This window comes from Symphalangus syndactylus, chromosome 9 (assembly GCF_028878055.3).
Source record: "Symphalangus syndactylus isolate Jambi chromosome 9, NHGRI_mSymSyn1-v2.1_pri, whole genome shotgun sequence".
Classification (NCBI taxonomy): Eukaryota; Metazoa; Chordata; class Mammalia; order Primates; family Hylobatidae; genus Symphalangus; species Symphalangus syndactylus.
Window position 1 is genome coordinate 110,724,945 of NC_072431.2, and position 27,982 is coordinate 110,752,926.

The 27,982-nt window shown below is 51.4% G+C and overlaps 1 protein-coding gene across 1 annotated transcript; it reads right to left on the minus strand.

The window, feature by feature from the left end:
• Positions 1-1,200: 1,200 nt before the first annotated feature.
• On the minus strand, positions 1,201-27,666 carry LOC134731352 (collagen alpha-1(III) chain-like). The gene is made up of 2 exons (XM_063609053.1): positions 23,984-27,666; positions 1,201-1,253 (listed from the first exon to the last, which is right to left on the minus strand). The coding sequence occupies exons 1-2, from the start codon at positions 26,094-26,096 to the stop codon at positions 1,207-1,209; spliced, it is 2,160 nt and encodes a 719-aa protein (XP_063465123.1). The 5' UTR covers positions 26,097-27,666; the 3' UTR covers positions 1,201-1,206.
• Positions 27,667-27,982: the final 316 nt, after the last annotated feature.

Below are 27,982 nucleotides of genomic sequence, written 5' to 3' on the forward strand. Positions count from 1 at the left end.
TGAATTTAGAAGATATTTGTAAAATCTTCATTGTCAGCCGGGTGCAGTGGCTCACACCTGTAATCCCAGCACTTTGGGAGGCCCAGGTGGGTGGATCACCTGAGGTCAGGAGTTTGAGACCAGCCCAGCCAACATGGTGAAACCCCATCTCTACCAAAAATACAAAAATTAGCTGGGCGTGTTGGCGGGTGCCTGTAATCCCAGCTATTGGGAGGCTGAGGCAGGAGAATTGCTTGTACCTGGGAGGCAGAGGTTGCAGTGAGCCGAGATTGTGCCACTACACTCCGGCCTGGGCAACAGAGTGAGACTCCATCTCCAAAAAAAAATATTGTCAAATCATTTTTGGGAAATGCAGATTAGAACAAAGGCAGCTTCATTCCTTTACTATCAGGTTTTTTTATTTTTAAAAATTGGAAAGGAGAGCTTTATTTCTCAAAGGGTTGCAGTCTGCAGGGTGGCCATTCTGATAGGCTGGGAAGTAGAGCCTCTGGCCAGAAGTCAGAAACACTCTGAGGGAGGGGCAAAGGGGACAGGAATTTATGTTTAACAATGTGGCTGAATATATGTATTTAATAAGCTACAGGAGGAGTCATGAATATTTATAAAAGGAAAAAGGTACACATGCGCAACTGAACTCTCAGGTTTTTGGTATTTTACTATGGGACTTGTTCCATAGAACATGCTCAAAGAAAGGTGACTTAGGGAATGTGGGGTTGACTTGGTCTAGGCCTCTGGCCTCCATGGAATCTTGGCCCTGCTCCCATTTTCCAGCCAGACTTTCCAGCAAAGCATGTATCACAGAAGGGCCTTGTGGACTTTATGGGGTCCCTTTTTTGCCAGCAGTCCCTACTCCCTTCCGTGAAAGAACTTCTTGTTCTCTCTCAGGCACTTCTTGTTCTGTCTCAGGCCACATGCCACATGCCTTATTCCAAATAGTCTGCTGGCTCCTCATCCTTTGGGTCCTTTTACAGGAGGCTTTGGAGCTGAACTGAATTCTTAGCCCTTCATGACTTGTTTATGCTCCAAGTCCCTGGTCCCCTGCCAACTCTAATTGATTATTGATCTGGCCTTCTGTTCCTAATAAAACTAAAGACTGCCCCAGTCCAGGCCACTCTGATCCAGCTGCCATTCCTGGTGCAAGTACCCAGAAATAGCAAGTCAGGATGTCCATACCTGTATTAGCACCAGGGTTCAATCCTGTAGGAGTTAGCCTATGATCCAAGTGTTTTTGTTCTGCTTTTCAGTTGTGGCATCTAGAAGACAACAATGAGGAGTGGGGGGTGGACAGGAGAAGGAATCAGTCAGTGTTATTTGCTTCATGCTAGTTCATTCGTATCTTTCTTCATGCTAGTGTGCTGAGATAACTGAAAGGTTTGGGAGGATGGAAACATAGGCTGCTAATTCTGAAACCAGTGATGAAGACAATAAAAGGCTCAGGTTTCTTAGCTTGGTTCTGCCCTTAGCTCCTCCAAAGACGAATCCAATGAAAGAAATGTGAGACATAGGAATACTACCACTGGAGAGAAAGGTGTGAACTGAACTTAAGATGGAGATGGAGTTGTGAGCTCTTTTATGATTCCACTCCCCAAGAGAGGTGTGGACTATCCTCTATCAGAATCCCCCTGGGCTGGGCTTCACATCTCAACACTCTTCTTGATTAGTGTGGAACTGCCGAAGTCAGGATTTTTAAGGGATAATAATACTATTTAACAGTACTCAGGCCGTGTGCAGTGGCTCACGCCTATAATCCTGGCACTTTGGGAGGCCGAGGCAGTCAGATCACGAGGTCAGAAGATCAAGACCATCCTGGCCAACATGGTGAAACCCTGTGTCTACTAAAAATACAAAAAATTAGCTGGGTGGGGTGGCTCGTGCCTATAATCCCAGCTACTCGGGAGGCTGAGGCAGGAGAATCGCTTGAACCCGGGAGTTGGAGGTTGTGGTGAGTTGAGATCATGCCACTGCACTCCAGCCTGGCAACAGAGAGAGACTCCGTCTCGAAAAAAAAAAAGTGCTCATAGTCACATGTTTACTATGCTTCTTGTTAAGCTGTAAGGTGTATTCAGAGCTATAATTAACATTGCTAGTGCTATGGACAGGAAGAAAACAGATGATCAACTCATACCTTAAAATAAACTGAGCTGGATGCAGTGGCTTACACCTGTAATCCCAACACTTTGGGAGGCTGAGGTGGATTGCCTGAAGCCAGGAATTTGAGACCAATCTGGCCAACAGTGAGACCCCATCTCTACACATAATTAATTAGCCTTGCATGGTGATGCCCACCTATAGTCCCAGGTACTTGGGAGGCAGAGACAGGAAGATCACCTGAGCCCAGGAGTTTAAGGCTGCAGTGCGCCAGGATTGTGCCACTGCACTCGAGCCTGGGCAACAACAGAGCAGGACCCTGTCTCAAAAAAAAAAAAAAAAAGAAACTGGCCAGGTGCAGTGGCTCATGCCTATAATCCCAGCACTTTGGGAGGCCAAGGCAGAAAGATTGCATGATACTAGGAGCTCAAGATCAGCCTGGGCAATATAGCAAGACCTGGTCTCTACACAAAATTGAAAACAGCCAGGCATGATGGTGCACAGGAGGAGTGGTTGAGCCCAGGAGTTTGAGGCTGCTGTGAACTATGATTGTGCCACTGCACTCCAACCTGGGTGACAGAGCAAGACCCTGTCTCAAAAAATAATACTAGGCTAGGTGCGGCTGCTCACGCCTGTAATCCCAGCACTTTGGGAGGCCGAGGTGGGCAGATCATCTGAGGTCAGGAGTTTGAGACCAGCCTGGCCAACATGGCGAAACCCCACCTCTACTAAAAAATACAAAAATTAGCTGGGCGTGGTGGTGTGCGCCTATAATCTCAGCTACTCAGGAGGCTGAGGCAAGAGAATCGCTTGAACCCAGGAGGCAGAGGTTGCAGAGAGCCGAGACCACACCATTGCACTCCAGCCTAGGCGACAGAGTGAGACTCCGTCAAAAAAGAAAAAATTCTCCCCTTGGGCCTCGAGAAGGAGCATGGCATGAGATTGGCATCTTGTTTTCAGACTTCTGGACTCCAAAACTATGAGAGAATGACTCTGTTGTTTTAAAACCCACCAAGTTAGGCTGGGCACAGTGGCTCACACCTCTAATCCCAGCACTCTGGGAGGCTGAGGTGGGTGGATCGCCTGAGCTCAGGAGTTCGAGACCAGCCTGACAATATGGTGAAACCCCGTCTCTACTAAAAATACAAAAAATTGGCCTGGCATAGTGGCATGCACCTATAGTCCCAACTAATTGGGAGGCTGAGGCAGGAGAATCGCTTGAACCTGGGAGATGGAGGTTGCAGTGAGCTGAGATCGTGCGACTGCACGCCAGCCTGGGCGACAGAGCAAGGCTTTGTCTCAAAAAAAAAAATCAAAAAACAACCCACCAAGTTTGTGGTAATTTAGGAGTATTCTGAGGAATTTTTAGATATCAATTTTTGTAAAATCACACTAGATCAAAGGAAAATATTTTCTCTTACAATAATACACAAATGAACTGTAATATTAGTGCTAAGACTTAAAAAAGCAAAAAATAAAGCTCAGAACCATGACTGAATTGATACTGGAGGAAGTGATCATCAAATCTGCATACCACTGGTTGCTTTTTCCTACCTATTTCAAACTATCTCAATGTTTTTTGTTTTTTGTTTTTTGTTTTTTGTTTTGAGACAGAGTTTTGCTCTTCACACCCAGACCGGAGTACAATGGTGCGTTCTCGGCTCACTGCAACCTCCACCTCCCAGGTTCAAGTGATTCTCCTGCCTCAGTCTCCCAAGTAGCTAGGATTACAGGCGCCCACCACCACACGTGGCTAATGTTTGTATTTTTAGTAGAGACAGGGTTTCACCATGTTGGCCAGGCTGGTCTTGAACTCCTGATCCACCACATTGGCCTCCCAATGTGCTGAGATTACAGGCGTGAGCCACCGCACCTGGCCTTTTTTTTTTTTTTTTTTAAAGCAGAGCCTGGCTCTGTCACCCAGGCTGGAGTGCAGTGGTGCAATCTCAGCTCACTGCAGCTTGTGCCTCCTGGATTCAAGTGATTCTCGTGCCTCAGCCTCCTCTGAGTAGCTGGGATTACAGGCACGCACCACCACACCTGGCTAATCTTTGTATTTTTAGTAGAGGAGGGGTTTTGCCATGTTGCCCAGGTTGGTCTCCAACTCCTGGCCTCAAGCAGTCCGCCTGCCTCGGTCTCCCAAAGTGCTGGGATTACAGACTTGAGCCACCGTGCCTGGTCAATGTTGTTTTTTTGTTTGGCTGGTTTTTTGTTTGTTTTTTCTTGAAACGGAGTCTCAAGCTGTCACGAGGATGGAGTGCAATGGCGTGATCCCGGCTCACTGCATCCTCCACCTCCCAGGTTCAAGCAATTCTCCTGCCTCAGCCTACCAAGTAGCTGGGATTACAGGCGTGTGCCACCATGCCCGGCTAATTTTGTATTTTTTTTCTTTTTTTTTTTTTTTTTGAGACAGAGTCTTGCTCTGTCACCCGGGATAGAGTGCAATGGCATGATCTCGGCTCACTGCAACCTCCGCCTCCTGGGTTCAAGCAATTCTCCTGCCTCGGCCTCCGAAGTAACTGGGACTACAGGCGCCTGCCACTACACCTGGCTAATTTTTGTATTTTTAACAGAGACGGGGTTTCACCATATTGGCCAGACTGGTCTCAAACTCCTGACCTCGTGATCCGCCTGCCTCGGCCTCCAAAGTGCTGGGATTACAGGCGTCAGCCAAGGCGCCTGGCTATTTTTTTTCTTTTTTTTCTAAACAGAGTCTCACTCTCGTCAGGCTGGAGTGCAGTGGCATGATCTCGGCTCACTCCAACCTCTGCCTCCTGGGTTCAAGCGATTCTCATCCCTCAGCCTCCCGAGTAGCTGGGTCTCTATGCCTGTGCCATCACGCCCAGCTAATTCTTGTATTTTTAGTAGAGACAGGGTTTCACCATGCTGGCCAGGATGGTCTCGATGTCTTGACCTCATGATCTGCCCACCTCAGCCTCTCAAAGTGCTGGGATTACAGGCGTGAGCCACCGCACCCGGCTTTAATGTTTTTTTTTTTTTTTAAACAGAGACAGGGTTTCACCATGTTGCCAAGGCTGATCTCTCAAACTCTTGAGCTCAAATGATCTTCCTCCCTGCCTTGGCCTCCCAGAGTGCTGGGATTACAGGCCTGAGCCTCTGCATCCAGCCTATCTCAACATTTTGAACTTGTACTCTAAGACATCCTTTCAAAGTGCAGGTTGTAGAGTTTTAGGATGCTTTCTTATCTTGAATTAGCCAAGAAAATGTACAGCTGTCTTGGGTCTCCTTTGATAGCAGAAGATAATAGGAGATCTAGCTAAGACCTGAGATACCTAAACTTGCCTTGCTATGGAATCTGCCTTGCAGGCACCTGGGCAGACCTGGAGTTGCTAGCCAGGATGTCATAGGATTCCCAAAGATGATGGAGGATGCATGAGTCATCACAGATGATGTCAGCTTTGATGTTATTGTTCTGAGGCTACCAGTTTATTTAACTGGTGACTGTGGTCTTTATCAGGAACTCTTAGCCTATCAAATGGTATTTACGGTGTTGAAAAATTAGTATTATTTTTTGAGACACAGTCTCACTGTGTTGCCCAAACTGTACCTGGGCCTATTGTTTTTTTGTTTGTTTGTTTGTTTGTTTTTTAAGACAGAGTCTCACTCTGTCGCTCAGGCTGGAGTGCAGTAGCACAATTTAGGCTCACTGCAACCTCCGTCTCTCTGGTTCAAGCAATTCTTCTGTCTCAGCCTCCCAAGTAGCTGGGACTACAGGCGCCTGCCACTATGCCCAGCTAATCTTTGTTTTTTTTTTTTTTTTTTTTTTTTGAGGAGTCTCGGTCTTTCACCCAGGCTGGAGTACAGTGGCACGATCTCGGCTCACTGCAGGCTCCACCCCCCGGGGTTCACGCCATTCTCCTGCCTCAGCCTCCTGCGTAGCTGGCACTACAGGCGCCTACCACCTCGCCCGGCTAATTTTTTGTATTTTTAGTAGAAACAGGGTTTCACCATGTTAGCCAGGATGGTCTCGATCTCCTGACCTCGTGATCCGCCCGCCTCGGCTTCCCAAAGTGCTGGGATTACAGGCGTGAGCCACCGCGCCCGGCCTGTATTTTTTTTTGGTAGAGACGGGGCTTCACCGTATTGGTCAGGCTGGTCTCGAACTCCTAACTTCAGGTGATCCGCCCGCCTTGGCCTCCTCCCAAAGTGCTGGGATTACAGGTGTGAGCCATCACGCCTGGCCCCGGCCCTAATTTTTTACTTTTTTATTTGTATATATTAAAAAATTTTTTTCTTTTTTTTTTTTTTTTTTGAGACTTCTGTCACCCAGGCTGGAGTGCCGTGGTGCAATCTCGGCTCACTGCAACCTCCACTTCCCGGGTTCAAGCAATTCTCGTGCCTCAGCCTCCCGAGTAGCTGGGATTATAGGTGCATGCCACTGCGTCCGGCTAATTTTTGTATTTTTAGTAGAGTTGGGGTTTCACCATGTTGGCCAGGCTGGTCTCAAACTCCTGAGCTCAGGTGATCCACCCGCCTGGGCCTCCCAAAGTGCTGGGATTATAGGCGTGAGCCACCGCACCTGGCCTTTTTTTTTTTTTTTTTTTTTTAAAGCAGAGCCTCGGCCGGGCGCGGTGGCTCACGCCTGTAATCCCAGCACTTTGGGAGGCCGAGGCGGGCGGATCACGAGGTCAGGAGATCGAGACCATCCTGGCTAACAAGGTGAAACCCCATCTCTACTAAAAATACAAAAATTAGCCGGGCGAGGTGGCAGGCACCTGTAGTCCCAGCTACGCGGGAGGCTGAGGCAGGAGAATGGCGTGAACCCCAGGGGGCGGAGCCTGCAGTGAGCCGAGATCGCGCCACTGCACTCCAGCCTGGGTGAAAGAGCGAGACTCCGTCTAAAAAAAAAAAAAAGCAGAGCCTCTCTGTCACCCAGGCTGGAGTGCAGTGGCGCAATCTCAGCTCAGCTCACTGCAGCTTGTGCCTCCTGGATTCAAGTGATTCTTGTGCCTCAGCCTCCTCTGAGTAGCTGGGATTACAGGCGCGCACCACCACACCTGACTTATCTTTGTATTTTTAGTAGAGGAGAGGTTTTGCCATGTTGTCCAGGCTGGTCTCAAACTCCTGGCCTCAAGCAATCTGCCTGCCTGGGTCTCCCAAAATGCTGGGATTACAGACTTGAGCCACCGCGCCTGGTCCATGTTGTTTTTGTTTTGTTTTGTTTTGTTTTGTTTTTTCTTGAGATGGAGTCTTGTGCTGTCGCGAGGCTGGAGTGCAATGGCGTGATCTCGGCTCACTGCGACCTCCACCTCCCAGGTTCAAGCAATTCTCCTGCCTCAGCCTACCAAGTAGCTGGGATTACAGGCATGTGCCACCACGCCCAACTAATTTTGTATTTTTTTTCTTTTTTTTTTTGAGACAGAGTCTTGCTCTGTCACCCAGGATGGAGTGCAATGGCATGATCTTGGCTCACTGCAACCTCCGCCTCCTGGGTTCAAGCAATTCTCCTGCCTCAACCTCCCAAGTAGCTGGGACTACAGGTGCTTGCCACCATGCCTGGCTAATTTTTTTTTTTTTTTTTTGAGACGGAGTCTCGCTCTGTCGCCCAGGCTGGAGTGCTGTGGTGCGATGTCGGCTCACTGCAAGCTCCACCCCCCAGGTTCACGCCATTCTTCTGCCTCAGCCTCCTGAGTAGCTGGGACCACAGGTGCCCACCACCACGCCCAGCTAATTTTTTGTATTTTTAGCAGAGATGGGGTTTCACCATGTTAGCCAGGATGGTCTCGATCTCCTGACCTCATGATCCACCTGCCTCAGCCTCCCAAAGTCCTGGGATTACAGGCGTGAGCCACCGCTCCCGGCCTAATTTTTGTTTGTTTGTTTGAGACGGAGTCTCGCTCTTTCGCCCAGGCCGGAGTGCAGTGGCGCCATCTCGGCTCACTGCAAGCTCTGCCTCCCAGGTTCACGCCATTCTCCTGCCTCAACCTCCTGAGTAGCTGGGACTACAGGCGCCCGCTGCCACGCCCGGCTAATTTTTTTGTGTGTTTTTAGTAGAGATGGGGTTTCACTGTGTTCGCCAGGATGATCTCGATCTCCTGACCTCGTGATCCACCCGCCTCGGCCTCCCAAAGTGCTGGGATTACAGGCTTGAGCCACTGCACCCGGCCAATTTTTGTATTTTTAATAGAGACAGGGTTTCACCATATTGGCCAGGCTGGTCTTGAACTCCTGACCTCATGATCTGCCTGCCTCAGCCTCCAAAGTGCTGGGATTACAGGCGTCAGCCAAGGCGTCTGGCCATTTTTTTCTTTTTTTTCTAAACAGAGTCTCACTCTCGTCAGGCTGGAGTGCAGTGGCGCGATCTCGGCTCACTCCAACCTCTGCCTCTCGGATTCAAGCGATTCTCCTTTCTGAGCCTCCTGAGTAGCTGGGTCTACATGCCCATGCAACCAATCCCAGCTAATTTTTGTATTTTTAATAGAGACAGGATTTCACCAGCATCTGGCCAGGATGGTTTCGATCTCTTGACTTCGTGATCCGACTTGTATTTTTTTTAGTAAAGACAGGGCTTCACCATATTGGTCAGGCTGGTCTTGAACTCCTAACTTCAGGTGATCCACCCGCCTTGGCCTCCTCCCAAAGTGCTGGGATTACAGGCGTGAGCCATCACGCCTGGCCCCTGGACCTAATTTTTTACTTTTTAATTTATAGATATTAAAAAAAAATTTTTTTTTTTAGATTTCCATCACCCAGGCTGGAGTGCCATGGTGCAATCTTGGCTCACTGCAACCTCCACCTCCCGAGTTCAAGCAATTCTCGTGCCTCAGCCTCCCGAGTAGCTGGGATTATAGGCGTGTGCCACCGCGTCTGGCTAATTTTTGTATTTTTAGTAGAGATGGGGTTTTACCATGTTGGCCAGGCTGGTTCAAACTCCTGAACTTAGGTGATCTGTCCACCTCAGCCTCCCAAAGTGCTGGGGTTACAGGTGTGAGCCACTGTGCCTGGCCTATATTTATTAAAAAAAAAAATTGGGGCCCGGGCATGGTGGCTCACGCCTGTAATCCCAGCACTTTGGGAGGCCAAGGCAGGCAGATCATGAGGTGAGGAGATCAAGACCATCCTGGCTAACACGGTGAAACTCTGTCTCTACTAAAAATACAAAAAAATTAGCCAGGCGTGGTGACGGGCGCCTGTAATCTCAGCTATTCGGGAGGCTGAGGCAGGAGAATGGCATGAACCCAGGAGGCAGAGCTTGCATTGAGATGAGATCGCACCACTGCACTCCAACCTGGGCAACAGAGCGAGACTCCATCTCAAAAAAAAAAAAAAATTTTTTTTACTCGGGGTCTCTTGCTCTGTCACCCAGGCTGGAGTGCAGTGGCAGGATCATAGCTCACTTCACAGCTGACTTCAATCTGGAACTTCTGGGCTCAAGCGATCCTCCCTCTTCAGCCTTTCAAGTAGGACTACAGGCATGCACTGCTATGTCTGGCTAATTTTTGAAACTTTTTTTGCAGCCATGGGGTCTTGCTTTTTGCCCAGGCTATTCTTAAACTCCTGGATGCAAGCCATCCTCCTGGCTGGGCCTCCCAAAGTGGTGGGATTACAGGCCTGAGTCACCATGCCTAGCACAAATTTTATTTTATTATTTTGTTGAGACAGGATCTCATTCAGTCACCAAGGTTGGGGTGGAGTGGCTCAATCATAGTTCATTGCAGTCTCAAACTTCTGGGCCCAAGCCATCCTCCTGCCTCAGCCTCCCAAGTAGCTGGGACTACAGGTGCCTGCCACCTCACCTGGCTAATTTTTTGTGTTTTTTAGTAGATATGGGGTTTCACCATGTTAGCCAGGATGGTCTCGATCTTCTGACCGTGATCCACCCACCTTGGCCTCCCAAAGTGCTGGGATTACAGGCGTGAGCCACCGTGCCCAGCCAACCCCTGGCTAATTTTTTAAACAATTTTTAGTAGAAATAATATTGGCCAGGTTTATTTAATAATAAAATGTTGCTGTTGTTGAGATGGAGTTTTGCTCTTGTTGCCCAGGCTGGAGTGCAATGGATTTGATCTCAGCTCACTGCAACCTCCACCTCCCGAGTTCAAGCAATTCTCCTGCCTCAGCCTCCCGAGTAGCTGGGATTATAGGCAACCGCCACCAAGCCTGGCTAATTTTGTATTTTTATTAGAGATGAGGTTTAACCATGTTGGTCAGGCTGGTCTTGAACTCCTGACCTCAGGTGATCCACCTGCCTTGGCCTCCCAGAGTGCTGGGATTACAGGCGTGAGCCACTGCGCCCAGCCATAAAAAGTTTTTTAAATGTACATATATAGTCCACCTTTGAAAGAATGAGGTAGCTGGGCATGGTGGCTCATCCCTGTAATCCCAACACTTTGGAAGGCCAAGGTGCCAGGATCACTTGAGCTCAGGAGTTCAAGACCAGCCTGGGCAACACAGGGAGATCCCATTTCTAAAATTTAAAAAATTAGCCAGGCATGGCCAGGTGCAGTGGCTCACGCCTATAATTCCAGCACTTTGGGAGGACAAGGTGGGCAGATCACCTAAGGTCAGGAGTACTAGACCAACCTGGCCAACATAACGAAACCCCATCTCTACTAAAAATACAAAAATTAGCCGGGCGTGGTGGTGTACACCTGTAGTCCCAGCTACTTGGGAGGCTGAGGCAGGAGAATGGCTTGAACCCAGGAGGCGGAGGTTGCAGTGAGCCGAGATCACACTACTGCATTCCAGCCTGTGCAACAGAGTGAGACTGTCTAATAAAAAAAAAAAAAAAAATTAGCCAGGCATGGTAGTGCACACCTGTGGCCCCAGCTATTTGGGAGGCTGAGATGGGAGGATCACTTGAGCCTGTGAGGTCAAGGGTACAAGTGAGCCAAGATTGCACCATTGCACTCCAGCCTGGGTGACAGAGCAAGAATCTGTCTCAAAAAATAAAAATAAATAAAAACATACTTGTCCTTTTGACATTTTGGGCTGGATTATTTTAAAAAAAAGAAAGGGGCCGGGCGCAGTGGCTCACGCCTGTAATCCCAACACTTTGGGAGGCTGAGGCGGGTGGATCACGAAGTCAGGAGATCGAGACCGTCCTAGCTAACACAGTGAAACCCTGTCTCTACTAAAAATACAAAAAATTAGCTGGCCGTGGTGGTGGGCGCCTATAGTACCAGCTACTCAGGAGGCCGAGGCAGAAGAATGGCATGAACCCGGGAGGCGGAGCTTGCAGTGAGCTGAGATCGCACCACTGCACTCCAGCCTGGGTGACAGAGCAAGACTCCGTCTCAAAAAAATAAAAATAATAGGGCTGGGTGCGGTGGCTTACGCCTGTAATCCCAGCACTTTGGGAGGCTGAGACGGGCAGATCACAAGGTCAGGAGATCAAGACCATCCTGGCTAACACGTGAAACCCCATCTCTACTAAAAATACAAAAAGTTAGCCAGGTGCAGTGGCGGGCGCCTGTAGTCCCAGCTACTCCGGAAGCTGAGGCAGGAGAATGGCGTGAACCCGGGAGGCGGGGCTTGCAGTGAGTCGAGATCGCGCCACTGCACTCCAGCCTGGACGACAGAGCAAGACTCCATCTCAAAAAAAAACAATAATAATCAAAGAAAGAATGAGGCTGGGCACGGTGGCTCACGCCTGTAATCCCAGCACTTTGGGAGGCCGAGGCGGGCGGATCACGAGGTCAGGAGATCGAGACCATCCTGCCTGACACAGTGAAACCCCGTCTGTACTAAAAAATACAAAAATTTAGCCGAGCGTGGTGGCGGGCGCCTGTAGTCCCAGCTACTTGGGAGGCTGAGGCAGGAGAATGGCGTGAACCCGGGAGGCAGAGCTTGCAGTGAGCTGAGATCACGCCACTGCACTCCAGCCTGGGCAACAGAGCAAGACTCCGTCTCAAAAAAAAAAAAAAGTAAATCTATAGGTACTAACATAGAATGATTGTTAAGATTTATTGTTAAATGATGAAATAATTACAAACCAGCTTACCAACTTCCCCTGTCAAAATCTTTCAAGATGTAGTTTAGGTTCCAACTCTTCTAGAAAGCCTTCCATGGTCACATCTCTCCTTAGGGAGCCCTGCCTTCTGGAGGCTTTCCAGGCACAGGCAGGTACAAGATTGGAGAGCCCCAGAGTCTTATGGGAGATTTGGGGCCAATGAATCCATCATATACCCAGTAGGGGGAGCCAGAGCTTAGCTCCTCGCCTCTGGAGATCCCTCTCCTGCATAACTCCACATGGAGTGTGGAGAAAACAAAGATATGCACAAAACATGTCTTTTAAGGGGACTGCGGAGAGAGGAAGGTAGCTGTAGTGTGAAAGAGTTTTTTGTTTTTGTTTTGAGACAGGGTCTTGCTGTGTTGCCCAGGCTGGAGTGGAGTGGCCCCATCTTGGCTCACTGTAGCCTCAACCGCCTGGTCACTCAAGCAATCCTCCCATCAGCCTCCTGAGTAGCTGGAACTATAGGCATGCACTACCCTGAATAGCTAATTTTTTTTTTTTTTTTTTAGAGGCGGGATTTGCTCTATTGCTCAGGCTGGTCTCAAACTCGGAGTTTCCTGGGGTTTTATTTCACTTTAATGAGGTTTTCAGAGTAGCAATCCTTGAATCAAGTTTCCCTCTGCATTTATCTGCAGACTTGATTTACAAAGATGTAAGCATACAGCTTCTCAGAAGTGTGTGTGTTTTGTTTAAAGCCAAATAGATCTTATTGTGGAAGGAATGGAATGTTGCCACTGGATCACTGGATCACCAGATGCAATAAATTGAGGTGGGGTGCGGTGGCTCATACCTAACCTCAGCGCTTTGGGAGATTGAGGTAGGAGGATTGCTTGAGGCCAGGAGCTCGAGGCCAGCCTAGTCAACATACCAAGACCTCATCTCTATAAAAAAAAAAAAATTTAAAAATCACTACAAGTGGCACGTATCTGTAGTCCCAGCTACTTAGGAGGCTGAGATGGGAGGATCGCTTGAGCACAAGCAGTTTGGGGCTGTAGTTAGCTATGATTGCACCACTGCACTTCAGCCTGGATGACAGAGCCAGACCCTATCTGAAATAAATAAATAGAGCATTGGAGGAGTTAGGTAGGAGGCAGCTTAGAGAAAGAGCACTGGATCTGAGGTTGATGCTCCCAGTTAAATCCTGTTTCTAATCATTAACCAGCTTTTGACTGTAGGCAGGTAACTAAATCTCTTGGCTGACTGTGAACTTCTGCAACATGAAATGTGACGATGTTTACAGAGCACAGGTGTAAAGCATTCTTAGGGCTCCCTGAGTCATCGGCTGAGCTCTCACAGTCCTGGAGAGATGGCAGAACTCCCTCACTTAAAGTCAGGCCAAATAATTTTGACTCTGAAGTTCCAGAAACAGGGGGAGGTAACTTTTACACCAAGCTCCAAGCCCTCAAGCCTCCAGCCAGGCCTTTACCCAATCCTGAACCATTAACCTCTGTACTCCTCCTGGTTGTAGCCTACCCTATATAACCACAGCGAGGCAAGACACCCAGCCACATTTCCTGCATGAGGAATAAGCCATGTGTGGCCTTTCCCCAGGACTCGGGACCTGAGCAACCTGGAGGAAGAAACTGAAAGCTGGGCTCTCAGATATTGCTAGGAGGCGGCTTCTCAGAGAACACCGGGAGCTCTGCTAGGATCTGAGCTGACACAATTGGATAGAGGCCCCATGAAACAGGCATTGGTGCTCTTTGGAGACGTCCTTTCAGGCAGAAGTAGCCACTATGCTGACCAAGAAAGAGGTGACTTGAGTGTTAGCTTTGCCCCACAGGCACGGTCTCAGCTCCTAAAAGTCCAGTTTGGCTCTATCTGTATTTGGAGGAAGGTGTCAACTTGTGTTTTCCTTGAGATCTCTCCCCTCCCCAGGTCTCTTTCTTACCATCAGTAGCCAGCTGTGGCTACAGCTGAGGACAGGAATTTTCTGCAGGGGCTATTCAGCAGGGCATGTCAGGGCCTGCAGGAACTGGTTTAACTTGCTTCTGAGAGTCTTGACTCTGCCTCAGACTCCTTTGGCTTTAGGGTAGGGAGGTGATTCTAGAGGTAGGGAGAGCAGGAGACAGGATACAGCCAAAGGGATCTGTCAAGTCAAAGAGGTCCCTGGAGAGATGACTGCTCTACAGAAGGAGGAAAGGGCCTCCCAGGCTTCCACTAAACTATCTGCTCACAGATCCCAAGACTCCAGCTTCTCTGTTGTTTTTTTTTTTTTTTAAATTTTTTGAGGCAGAGTCTCGCTCTGCCACCCAGGCTGGAGTGCAGTGGTGCAATCTCGCCACTTTACTCCAGCCTGGGTGACAAAGTTAGGCTCCATCTCAAATAACAATAATAATAGGCCGGGCGCGGTGGCTCACGCTTGTAATCCCAGCACTTTGGGAGGCCGAGGCGGGCGGATCACGAGGTCAGGAGATCGAGACCACGGTGAAACCCCGTCTCTACTAAAAAAAGACAAAAAATTAGCCGGGCGTGGTGGCGGGCGCCTGTAGTCCCAGGTACTCGGAGAGGCTGAGGCAGGAGAATGGCGTGAACTCGGGAGGCGGAGCTTGCAGTGAGCCGAGATTGCGCCACTGCACTCCAGCCTGGGCGACAGACCGAGACTCCGTCTCAAAAAAAAAAAAAAAAAAAAAAAAACAATAATAATAACAATAATAAACAAAGTGATGATAGGCGTGCTTCCATGTACCCCTCCAGATCTACTCTTTGCCCTACTGGGTACTCGTGGTCTCTATCAGTAGCCCTTCTTGTCCTTTGCCTTCCGGTTAAATTCTCCCAATGGAGATTAGGAGGAGAGAGGATTGGGACAAGAGGTTATTTATGGCCGGGCGCGGTGGCTCATGCCTGTAATCCCAGCACTTTGGGAGGCTGAGGTGGGATTGCCTGAGGTCAGGTGTTCGAGACCAACCTGGCCAACATGGCGAAACCCCGTCTCTACTAAAAATACAAAAATTAGCTGGGCATGGCAGCGCGTGCCTTTAGTCTCAGGTACTTGGGAGACTGAGGCAGAATTGCTTGAACCTGGGAGGCGGAGGCTGCAGTAAGCCAAGATCGTTCCACTGGACTCCAGCCTGGATGACAGGGTGAGACTCCGTCTCAAAAAAAAAAAAAGGAGGGCCGGGCGCGGTGGCTCACGCTTGTAATCCCAGCACTTTGGGAGGCCGAGGCGGGCGGACCACGAGGTCAGGAGATCGAGACCACGATGAAACCCCGTCTCTACTAAAAATACAAAAAATTAGCCGGGCGTGGTGGCGGGCGCCTGTAGTCCCAGCTACTCGGAGAGGCTGAGACCGGAGAATGGCGTGAACCTGGGAGGCGGAGCTTGCAGTGAGCCGAGATTGCGCCACTGCACTCCAGCCTGGGCAACAGAGCGAGACTCCGTCTCAAAAAAGAGGTTATTTATTTTCCACTGACACCCCACCTTCCTTAAAGTGGGGTCACTGCAGACCCCTGTCAGGTGACCCTTCTCATTTGTTCGCTGCTCCCTTCCTGTTGTCCCCTGAAGCCCAATAGTGATCAGGTTTCCACACTGTCACTGGCCCTCGGGCACTGTAACATCTCTCGTCTTTATTAAACTCTCCTCAATTATCCATCTATTTCTTGCTGGGGACCTGATAAATAAGGACATGTATCTTACTACAGATTGCCATCTAACCTGGCTCTGTCATTTGTCTGTAGGATCTCTGTAAGTTACCTAACCTCTCTGAGCTTTGGTTTTCTCATACGTAAAATATTGCAGGAAGAGGAGGTGTGCTCTAAAGTCATTTTTTGCTCTTAGAATATTTGGTTCTAAGGTGATAATAATTCTAGCTCCTATGGAATTCAACCAGGAGGACTGGGCCTGAATGGAAACATAGGTAAGATTATTCCACTGGGCATTTGGGCTGGAGGAAGGTGCATGCTCAAAATATCCCAGAGTTCGCCATCTGTACTGCATATGTATTTATTTGAAACGTGATTCTTTCCAAGAAATTCTGCAGAGTTGTGGTGGGAATCAGCTTTTATTTTATCTCCAGCTGTTTGTATTTGTCTTCTCTTGTTAGAAAAAAAAATGTCAGAAAAATCTTTCTCCTGGTGTTTTTTTCTCAGTCTCTTTCTATTAATAGTGCCTCTAGGTTTCTCTCTGTATTTCTGTTTCTTTCTGTTTTTGTTTCTCTCCATGAAACAAAGAAAAAAAGAAAAAGGCATTTTCCCCTAGGACCTTCCCAACAGGGAAGAATCAGAAAGTTCCTAAACCAGGCACCTAGCAGGTTTACAAATGACGCAGCCAGAACTGACCAGCACCTGGGCCTGCCAGTTAGAGGAAAAGAGTCCCAGATGCTGGGAAGCTTTGGCCCCAGAGAAGTTTTCCCAGACTGAGTAAGGCAAAGGCTGACAATTCTTTTTTTTTTTTTTTTTTTTAATTTTTTTGAGATGGAGTCTTGCTCTGTCACCCAAGCTGGAGTGCAGTGGCACGATCTCAGCTCACTGCGACCTCTCCCTCCTGGGTTCAAGCGATTCTCCTGTCTCAGCCTCCTGAGTAGCTGGGATTACAGATGTGCACCACCATGCCCAGCTAATTTTTGTATTTTTAGTAGGGATGGGGTTTTACCATGTTGGCTAGGTTGGTCTCAAACTCCTGACCTCAGGTGATCTGCCCACCTCAGCCTCCCAAAGTGCTGGGATTACAGGTGTGAGCCACCGCCCGGCCTGACAATTACTTTTAACTTTACTCTTTTTTTTTTGAGACAGAGTCTTGCAGTGGTGTGATCTCAGCTCACTGCAACCTCTGCCTCCTGGGTTCAAGCCATTCTCCTACCTCAGCCTCCTGAGTAGCTGGGGTTACAGGTGTGCACCACCACGTCCGGCTAATTTTTTGGGGGGGTTTCACCATGTTGGCCAGGCTCATCTCGAACTCTCGACCTCAAGTGATCCCTCTGCCTTGGCCTTCAAAAGTGCTGGGATTACAGGAGTGAGCCACCACACCTGGCCTTTTAACTTTACATTTTAGAATGAATCAACTTTGGAACAGAATCCACCTGGATGTTTCTTGCATCACCCGGGTGACTTATACCTGTGATTTCAGGGAAAGTGCTTATAAACCAGAGAGGGAGGCTGAGGTTTCTCTTTTACTGGAGTCAGAGATGGCCCTAGGATTTTTAGAGCTGGAAGGATGTCAAAGATTATTTACAATAGGGCCGGGCGCGGTGGCTCACGCTTGTAATCCCAGCACTTTGGGAGGCTGAGGTGGGCGGATCACGAGGTCAGGAGATCGAGACCACGGTGAAACCCCGTCTGTACTAAAAATACAAAAAATTAGCCGGGCGTGGTGGCAGGCGCCTGTAGTCCCAGCTACTCGGAGAGGCTGAGGCAGGAGGATGGCGTGAACCCGGGAGGCGGAGGTTGCAGTGAGCGGAGATCGTGCCACTGCACTCCAGCCTGGGTGACAGAGCGAGACTCTGTCTCAAAAAAAAAAAAAAACCTCTTTGTTTTACAAAGTGAAGGAACTAAGATGCAGAGATAGAGTCTTGCCCAAGGTCACACAGTAAATTAATAGTATAGGCTAACAATAGCTAAAAGGTACGGAATGTTAGGCTCTGCCATACGTGATTTTCTTTTTTTTTTTTTTTTTTTTGAGACGGAGTCTCGCTCTTTCACCCAGGCTGGAGTGCAGTGGTGCGATCTCGGCTCACTGCAGGCTCCGCCCCCCGGGGTTCACGCCATTCTCCTGCCTCAGCCTCCCACGTAGCTGGGACTACAGGCGCCTGCCACCTCGCCCGGCTAATTTTTTGTATTTTTAGTAGAGACGGGGTTTCACCGTGTTAGCCAGGATGGTCTCGATCTCCTGACCTTGTGATCCGCCCGCCTCGGCCTTCCAAAGTGCTGGGATTACAGGCGTGAGCCACCGCGCCCGGCGTGATTTTCATATATTCACATTTAATCCCCTTAATGACTCCACGGAGGAAGCATTAGTATCATCATTTTACAGATGAAGAAACTGAGGCCCAGAGAGATAAGTAACTTGCCTGCACCAGAGTCAGGGTTCTCCACTACTTCACTCTCCACTTCCAGGATTATATTGTAGGTTGATGTAGCTTGATATATCCTGTAACTTTATTTAATTTATTTTTTGTTTTTTTTTTTGAGACAGGTTTCTCTCTGTCACCCAGGCTGGAGTGCAGTGGTGCAATGTTTGCTCACTACAACCTCTGCCTCCTGGGTTCAAGCAATTCTCCTGCCTCAGCCTTCCAAGTAGCTGGGATTACAGGTCCACATCACCATGACCAACTAATTTTTGTATTTTTAGTAGAGGCAGGGTTTTGACATGTTGGCCAGGCAGGTCTTGAACTCCTGATCTCAAGTGATCCAACAGCCTTGGCCTCCCAAAATGCTGGGATTGTAGGTGTGAGCCACCACGCCTAGCCATATCCTGTAACTTTAAATAGGCTATGGTAGGGATATTTATGCCACAGAAATCAGCACATGCTACACATTAGGGCTTGTTTTGTTGATTGTTGAGTTTTTTATTGTGTGGTGTTTTTTGTTCCTGTTTTGTTTTGTTTGTTTTGAGACAGGGTTTTGCTCTGTCACCCAGGCTGGAGTGCACTGGCACAATCATGGCTCACTGCAGCCTTGACCTCCCCAGGTTGAGGTGGTCCTCCCACGTCAGTCTCCTGAGTAGTTGGAACTACAGGTGTGCACCACCATGTCCAGCTAATTTTTCTGTATATATATATATATAATTTTTTATAGATAGGGTTTCCCCATGTTGCCCAGGCTACGCTCAAACTCCTGGGTTCAGGCAGTCCTCTGCTGGGACTATAGGCATGTGCCACCACACCTGGTTAATTTTTAAATTTCTTGTAGAGACAGGGTCTCACCATGTTGCTAATTTTTGTATTTTTAGTGGAGACAGGGTTTTGCCATGTTGCACAGGCTGGTCTCGAACTCCTGGCCTCAAAGGATCTGCCTGCCTCAGCCTCCCAAAGTGTTGGGATTACAGAAGTGAGCCACCGCACCCAGTGTGAGCTTTTAAGGCCCCAGCACCTGTTGGAGGTACATTCCACCTAAGCCTGGGGACCTTGGCTGAATGCGTCTCTAGGCTGTTTAGGAACTGACTTTTTTTTTATTTACTTATTTATTTTTTTTTTAGATGGAGTCTTGCTCTCTCCTAGGCTGGAGTGCAATGGTGCAATCTTGGCTCACCGCAACCTCTGCCTCCTGGGTTCAAGCGATACTCCTGCCTTAGCCTCCCGAGTAGCTGGGATTATAGGCATCTGCCACTGTGCCCAGCTAATTTTTTGTATTTTTTTAGTAGAGATAAGGTTTCCCCATGTTGGCCAGGCTAGTCTCAAACTCCTGACCTCAGGTGATCCATCTGCCTCAACCTCCCAAAGTGCTGGGATTACAGGTGTGAGCCACCACTCCCAGCCAGGAACTCTCTTCTTACTCATACTTCAGAAACCAGGAAAGTCTTCCCCTGATACCTGCCATGGTCACTGATGGCCCCTACTGAAGGTGCAGCCCTGGGCAGGTCACATGACCTGCTACGACCACCAACCTCAGCTAACTGGACCAGGGTGAAAATCTCCATATCCTAGAGTGACCATTGACCCATAGTATTATCTGGCTTGAAAAATTGAGCTAAGCTCTTTTTTTTTTTTTTTTTTTTGAGACGGAGTCTCCCTGTTTTACCCAGGCTGGAGTGCATTGGCACAATCTCGGCTCACTGCAAGCTCTGCCTTCCGGGTTGATGCCATTCTCCTGCCTTAGCTTCCCAAGTAGCTGGGACTACAGGTGCCTGACATCACCCCCGGCTAATTTTTTTGTATTTTTGTAGTAGAGACGGGGTTTCGCTGTGTTAGCCAGGATGGTCTCCATCTCCTGACCTCGTGATCCGCCCTCCTCGGCCCCGCAAAGTGCTGGGATTACAGGCTTGAGCCACCACGCCAAGCCCTTTTTTTTTTTTTTTTTTGAGACGGAGTCTCACTCTGTCGCCCAGGCTGGAGTGCAGTGGTACAATCTCAGCTCACTGCAACCTCTGCGTTCCAGGTTCAAGTGATTATCCTGCCTCAGCCTCCCCAGTAGCTGAGACTACAGGCAGGCGCCACCATGCCTGGCTACTTTTTGTATTTTTAGTAGAGACAGGATTTCATCATATTGGCCAAGCTGGTCTCAAACTCCTGACCTTGTGATCTGCCCACCTCAGCTTCCCAAAGTGCTGGGATTACAGACGTGAGCCATCATGCCCAGCCTGAAAAGTTGAGCTCTTTAAGATTTCTTTCAGGAATTTGTACTTGATAAGAAGCAACCAAACCTAACTGGAGAAATCTCAATCTTTTCATATCCTGCACACTTAGTTTCTCTTCTCTGAGGCCTTACCTGGTGCCCTGCCCCTTCTGGTACAATTCTCTATTTCCACACACTTAAAGGATTTGCATATCCGTTTACCTGTTAGATTATGAAGACCCTTAAGACAAAATCTGATATATTGTCTCCCACTGCCTAATACAGTCTCAGGCATTTATTTAGTGGACAACAATAATTACTTGTCAAAGAGGCATCCTAGGGAGAGGAAAGAACAGCAGTTAATCTCTCTGGGCCTCAAATCTTCCTCTTTAAAATAAGGATAATATTTCCTTCACTGCCAGGAAGATGGATTTGGGCTCAGGAGTCATTTCCAAGATATATGACTGTTACAGTTTTCCCAAGAGTAGAGCTCAGTATCAGAAATGTTGAGAAGTATTGTGGTTTTTCAGCCAAAAGGCTTTTGTTTGTTTTTGTTTTTGTTTTTTTTTTAGAAACAGGGTCTCACTATGTTGCCCAGGTTGGTCTTGAAATCCTGGGCTTGGCTGGGCGTGGTGGCTCACGCCTGTAATCTCAGCACTTTGGGAGGCCGAGGCGGGTGGATCACGAGGTCAAGAGATGGAGACCCTCCTGGCCAACGTGGTGAAACCCTGTCTCTACTAAAAATACAAAAATTAGCTGGGCATGGCGGCACGTGCCTGTAATCCCAGCTACTCGGGAGGCTGAGGCAAGAGAATCGCTTGAACCAGGGAGTTGGAGGTTCCAGTGAGCTGAGATTGCACCACTGCACTCCAGCCTGGCAACAGAGCAAGACTCCGTCTCAAAAAAAAAAGAGAGAAATCCTGGGTTCAAGCTATCCTCCTTCGTCCCAAAGTGCTGAGATTACAGACACGAGCCACTGCCTGGCCTGGTCTTACTTTTAAGGAGCCCACAGGTGTAGCCATTCTGTCCTTGCAGAAGGCCATACTGAACTATCTTTGGCCTGAAACAAGGCCCAAGCCGCTAGGAGATTATCATTTGACTGGGGGAATGTTGGGGAAGGTCTGGGCCAAACAGGTTGTCAGGCCCCCTCCTTCTCTCCCTAGTGTGCTGTGGGCGGCATGTTTTCTTTTCTGGCTGGGCTGGGAATTATACTCATCCTCATCAGAACAGATTTCTTGGGCTGGGTGCGGTGGCTCACGCCTGTAATCCCAGCACTTTGGGAGGCCGAGGCAGGCGGATCACGAGGTCAGGAGATCGAGACCATCCTGGCTAACACGGTGAAACCCCGTCTCTACTAAAAATACAAAAAAATTAGCCAGGCGTGGTGGCGGGCGCCTGTAGTCCCAGCTACGCGGGAGGCTGAGGCAGGAGAATGGCGTGAACCCCGGGGGGCGGAGCCTGCAATGAGCCGAGATCGCGCCACTGCACTCCAGCCTGGGTGAAAGAGCGAGACTCCGTCTCAAAAAAAAAAAAACAAAAAAAAAACAACTAGAAAAAACCTCTGACAAATAGTGCTGAGGAAGACCATGAAGAGAGGATTCTCATACATAAATGCCTGATAACAGAAACTGTCACAGAAGACTGCCAAACTGCAACCTTGGACAATGGCCCACAATCTTATACAAAAAATACTTCTGCAAAGGACATTTGCCCAACTGCCTGCCCAACCTCAAACTAGCATGATCCTTGTTATTAATCCTTGGATTCATAGCCAAGGATAATTATCTCAAAACAATTGTGCAATTCCTATCTTCCCTTTGAAAATCTTTGTCCTCCTTTATTTTCCTAAATACACACATAGTTTACTATGGTATGTGAATTCCCATTCCAATGCCTTATTCCTGAATAAATATAATTTTCTTTAGAGAGCCTCTCTCTGATATTTAGGTTAACAGGTATATGGAGTGCAGTGTGGTTCTAAATCTTTTTCCCTAGATTGCTAACAAATTGTCTCCTTACTTACTTTTAGCTATTCCTATTAGGGGAAGAGTCTGTTTTTTTTTTTTTTTTTCCAAGATGGAGTCTCGCTCTGTCACCCAAGCTGGAGTGCTATGGCAGGATCTCGGCTCACTGAAACCTCTGCCTCGCGGGTTCAAGCCTCCAGAGTAGCTGGGACTACAGGCGCGCGCCATCATGCCCGACTAATTTTTGTATTTTTAGTAGAGACAGGGTTTCGCCACGTTGGCCAGGCTAGTCTCACACTTCTTACCTTGTGATCTGCCTGCCTCTGCTTCCCGAAGTGCTGGGATTACAGGCGTGAGCCACCACACCTGGCCAGAGTTTCACTCTTTTGTTGCTCAGGCTGGAGTGCAATGGCACAATCTCGGCTCACCGCAACCTCTGTCTCCCGGGTTCAAGTGATTCTCCTGCCTCAGCCTCCCAAGTAGCTGGAATTACAGGCATGCACCACCACGCCGGCTAATTTTGTATTTTTAGTAGAGATGGGGTTTCTCCATGTTGGTCAGACTGGTCTCCAACTCCTTACCTCAGGTGATCCACCCGCCTCAGCCTCCCAAAGTGCTGGGATTACAGGTGTAAGTCACTGCCCCTGGCCAATTTTTTGACTTTTTGTAGACATGAGATCTCCCTATGTTGCCCAAGCTGGTCTTGAAATCCTGGGCTCAAGTGATCCTCCTACCTTGGCAACCCAACGTGCTGGGATTACAGGTGTGAGCCTCTATGCTTGGTCTATTTTTATTTTTATTTAGAGATGAGGTCTTGCTATGTTTCCAAGGCTGAACTTGTTAGTGAATTGAACTAGGGTCCATTTGCCTGGTGCAGTAAACCAAACATGTATATTGAGGTTTTGTAGTGGGAGAAAGGAGGGCATTTATTTTCAGGGCACCAAGCAAGAAGAATCAGGCAGCTCATGCTTAAAACGTGACTTCTGGGGCCGGGCGCGGTGGCTCACGCTTGTAATCCCAGCACTTTGGGAGGCCGAGGCGGGCGGATCACGAGGTCAGGAGATCGAGACCACGGTGAAACCCCGTCTCTACTAAAAATACAAAAAATTAGCCGGGCGTGGTGGCGGGCGCCTGTAGTCCCAGCTACTCGGAGAGGCTGAGGCAGGAGAATGGCGTGAACCCGGGAGGTGGAGCTTGCAGTGAGCCGAGATTGCGCCACTGCACTCCAGCCTGGGCAACAGAGCGAGACTCCGTCTCAAAAAAAAAAAAAATAAAAAAATAAATAAATAAATAAAACGTGACTTCCTGGCCGGGTGCAGTGGCTCACGCCTGTAATCCCAGCACTTTGGGAGGCCGAGGCAGGTGGATCACAAGGTCAGGAGCTCGAGACCATCCTAGCTAACATGGTGAAACCCCGTCTCTACTAAAAATATGAAAACAAAATTAGCCGGGCGTGGTGGCAGGCGCCTGTAGTCCCAGCTACTTGGGAGGCTGAGGCAGGAGAATGGCGTGAACCTGGGAGGCGGAGCTTGCAGCGAGCCGAGATTGTGCCACTGCACTCCAACCTGGGCGACAGAGCGAGACTGCGTCTCAAAAACAAAACAAGCTAGCTAGCTTCCTTCCTTCCTTCCCCCTCCCCTCCCCTCCCCTCCCCTCCCCTCCCCTCCCCTCTCCTTCCTTTCTTTCTTTCCCTCTGTGGCCCCGGCTGCAATCTACTCGGCTCCCTGCTGCCCACGCCCCGGACTACCTGTGACTGCCGGCGCACGCCACCGCTGCCTGCTTTTTCTCCTTTGGCTGCAGGCACGCGTTCGCCATCTTGGCCGCGCTGGTCGCCGGCTCCTGGCGCCGGGTGCTCTGCCCGCCTCGGCCTCCCGAGGTACTGGGACTGCAGACGGAGTCTCGCTCACCCGGTGCTCGGTGTTACCCGGGCTGGAGTGCGGTGGCGTGGTCTGGCCTCGCGGCAGCCTCCGCCTCCCAGCCGCCTGCCTTGGCCTACCAGAGTGCTGGGATTGCAGCCCCTGCCCGGCCGCCGCCCCGTCTGGGAGGTGGGGAGCGTCTCTGCCTGGCCACCCTGTCTGGGAAGTGAGGAGCGCCTCTGCCCGGCCACCCTGTCTGGGAGGTGAGGAGCGCCTCTGCCCGGCCACCCATCGTCTGGGAAGTGAGGAGCGCCTCTGCCCGGCCACCCCGTCTGGGAAGTGAGGAGCGCCTCTGCCCGGCCACCCATCGTCTGGGAAGTGAGGAGCGACTCTGCCCGGCCACCCATCGTCTGGGAAGTGAGGAGCGCCTCTGCCCAGCCGCCCCGTCTGGGAAGTGAGGAACGCCTCTGCCCGGCCACCCATCGTCTGGGAAGTGAGGAGCGCCTCTGCCCGGCCACCCCGTCCGGGAGGAAGTGAGGAGCGCCTCTGCCCGGCCGCCCCGTCCGGGAAGAAGTGAGGAGCGCCTCTGCCCGGCCGCCCCGTCCGGGAGGAAGTGAGGAGCGCCTCTGCCCGGCCGCCCCGTCCGGGAGGAAGTGAGGAGCGCCTCTGCCCGGCCGCCCCATCTGGGAAGTGAGGAGCGCCTCTGCCCGGCCACCCATCGTCTGGGAAGTGAGGAGCGCCTCGGCCCGGCCACCCATCGTCTGGGAAGTGAGGAGCGCCTCTGCCCGGCCGCCCCGTCTGGGAAGTGAGGAGCGCCTCTGCCCGGCCGCCCCATCTGGGAAGAAGTGAGGAGTGCCTCTGCCCGGCCACCCATCGTCTGGGAGGTGAGGAGCGCCTCTGCCCGGCCACCCATCGTCTGGGAGGTGAGGAGCGCCTCTGCCCGGCCACCCATCGTCTGGGAGGTGAGGAGCGCCTCTGCCGGGCCGCCCCGTCTGGGAGGTGAGGAGCGCCTCTGCCGGGCCGCCCCGTCTGGGAGGTGAGGAGCGCCTCTGCCCGGCCGCCCCGTCTGGGAAGTGAGGAGCGCCTCTGCCCGGCCGCCCCGTCCGGGAAGAAGTGAGGAGCGCCTCTGCCCGGCCGCCCCGTCCGGGAAGAAGTGAATAGCGCCTCTGCCTGGCCGCCCCGTCCGGGAAGAAGTGAGGAGCGCCTCTGCCCGGCCGCCCCGTCCGGGAAGAAGTGAGGAGCGCCTCTGCCCGGCCGCCCCGTCTGGGAAGTGAGGAGCACCTCTGCCCGGCTACCCATCGTCTGGGAGGTGAGGAGCGCCTCTGCCCGGCCACCCATCGTCTGGGAGGTGAGGAGTGCCTCGGCCCGGCCGCCCTGTCTGGGAAGTGAGGAGCGCCTCTGCCCGGCCGCCCCGTCTGGAAAGTGAGGAGGCCCTCTGCCCGGCCATCCACCGTCTGGGAAGTGAGGAGCGCCTCTGCCCGACCACCCACCGTCTGGGAAGTGAGGAGCGCCTCTGCCCGGCCGCCCCATCCGGGAAGAAGTGAGGAGCGCCTCTGCCCGGCCACCCCGTCCGGGAAGAAGTGAGGAGCGCCTCTGCCCGGCCTCCCCGTCCGGGAAGAAGTGAGGAGCGCCTCTGCCCGGCCACCCATCGTCTGGGAAGTGAGGAGCGCCTCTGCCTGGCCGCCCCGTCCGGGAGGAAGTGAGGAGCGCCTCTGCCCGGCCGCCCCGACCGGGAGGAAGTGAGGAGCGCCTCTGCCCGGCCGCCCCGTCCGGGAGGAAGCGAGGAGCGCCTCTGCCCGGCCGCCCCGTCCGGGAGGAAGCGAGGAGCGCCTCTGCCCGGCCTCCCCGTCCGGGAGGAAGTGAGGAGCGCCTCTGCCCGGCCACCCCGTCCGGGAAGAAGTGAGGAGCACCTCTGCCCGGCCGCCCCGTCTGGGAAGTGAGGAGCCCCTCTGCCCGGCCACCCACCATCTGGGAAGTGAGGAGCGCCTCTGCCCGACCACCCATCGTCTGGGAAGTGAGGAGCGCCTCTGCCTGGCCGCCCCGTCTGGGAAGTGAGGAGTGCCTCTGCCCGGCCGCCCCATCCGGGAAGAAGTGAGGAGCACCTCTGCCCGGCCACCCATCGTCTGGGAGGTGAGGAGTGCCTCTGCCCGGCCACCCATCGTCTGGGAGGTGAGGAGCGCCTCTGCCCGGCCACCCATCGTCTGGGAGGTGAGGAGCGCCTCTGCCCGGCCGCCCCGTCTGGGAAGTGAGGAGCGCCTCTGCCTGGCCGACCCGTCTGGGAAGTGAGGAGCGCCTCTGCCCGGCCACCCACCGTCTGGGAAGTGAGGAGCGCCTCTGCCCGGCCGCCCCGTCCGGGAAGAAGTGAGGAGCGCCTCTGCCCGGCCGCCCCGTCCGGGAAGAAGTGAGGAGCGCCTCTGCCCGGCCACCCCGTCCGGGAAGAAGTGAGGAGCGCCTCTGCCCGGCCTCCCCGTCCGGGAAGAAGTGAGGAGCGCCTCTGCCCGGCCGCCCCGTCCGGGAGGAAGTGAGGAGCGCCTCTGCCCGGCCGTCCCGTCCGGGAGGAAGTGAGGAGCGCCTCTGCCCGGCCGCCCCGTCCGGGAGGAAGTGAGGAGCGCCTCTGCCCGGCCGCCCCGTCCGGGAGGAAGTGAGGAGCGCCTCTGCCCGGCCGCCCCGTCTGGGAAGTGAGGAGCGCCTCTGCCCGGCCGCCCCGTCCGGGAAGAAGTGAGGAGTGCCTCTGCCCGGCCTCCCCGTCCGGGAAGAAGTGAGGAGCGCCTCTGCCCGGCCGCCCCATACGGGAAGAAGTGAGGAGCGCCTCTGCCCGGCCGCCCTGTCCAGGAAGAAGTGAGGAGCGCCTCTGCCCGGCCGCCCCGTCCGGGAAGAAGTGAGGAGCGCCTCTGCCCGGCCGCCCCATCTGGGAAGTGAGGAGCGCCTCTGCCCGGCCACCCATTGTCTGGAAAGTGAGGAGCGCCTCTGCCTGGCCACCTATCGTCTGGGAAGAAGTTAGGAGCATCTCTGCCTGGCCGCCCCATCTGGGAGGTCTACCACGGAGACCAGAAGCAATGTGGGGGCTGGTTGTGGTGGCTCACGCCTGTGGTCCCGGCACTCTGGGGGGCGAGGCGGGTTGATCACTTTGGGCTAGGAGTTCGAGACCAGTCTGGCCAACTTGGCGAAACATGAAAAATACAACAGACAAACCAACCAACCAACCAACTCAGTGACAACAAAACAGGTCTACCCTGGAGTCATACTCTAATTTTTTCTATTTTCCTCCCTTTCTGATCCTTTATCCCACTTTCTTTTTCTTCCTCTTCCTTCTCCCTCTTGTCAAATAGGGGATTGAGTTATTATCACTGATCCACAAAAAGTCCCTCTCTCATTTATTTTAACTCCCACCCCCCATTTTTATTCCCCGACTTCCCATGTGCAACCTTCCTAATATATTTGATACGCATCAAAAAATAAAAAAAATAATAAAAATAAAAAAAAAACAAAACAAAACAAACAACAACAAGAACAAAAAAAAAACAAAAAAAAGTGACCTCCTGAATGGCTTATAAGGAAAGATTTTTTTTTTTTTTTTTTTGAGACAGAGTCTTGCTCTGTCGCCCAGGCTGGAGTGCAGTGGCTCAATCTCGGCTCACTGCAAGCCCCCCCTCCCGGGTTCACGCCATTCTCCTGCCTCAGCCTCTCCAAGTAGCTGGGACTACAGGCGCCCGCCACCACGCCCAGCTAATTTTTTTGTATTTTTTTTTAGTAGAGATGGGGTTTCACCGTGGTCTCGATCTCCTGACCTCGTGATCCGCCCACCTCGGCCTCCCAAAGTGCTGGGATTACAAGAGTGAGCCACTGCGCCCGGCCAAGATTTTGTTTTTATTGAAACAGTGTCTTGCTGT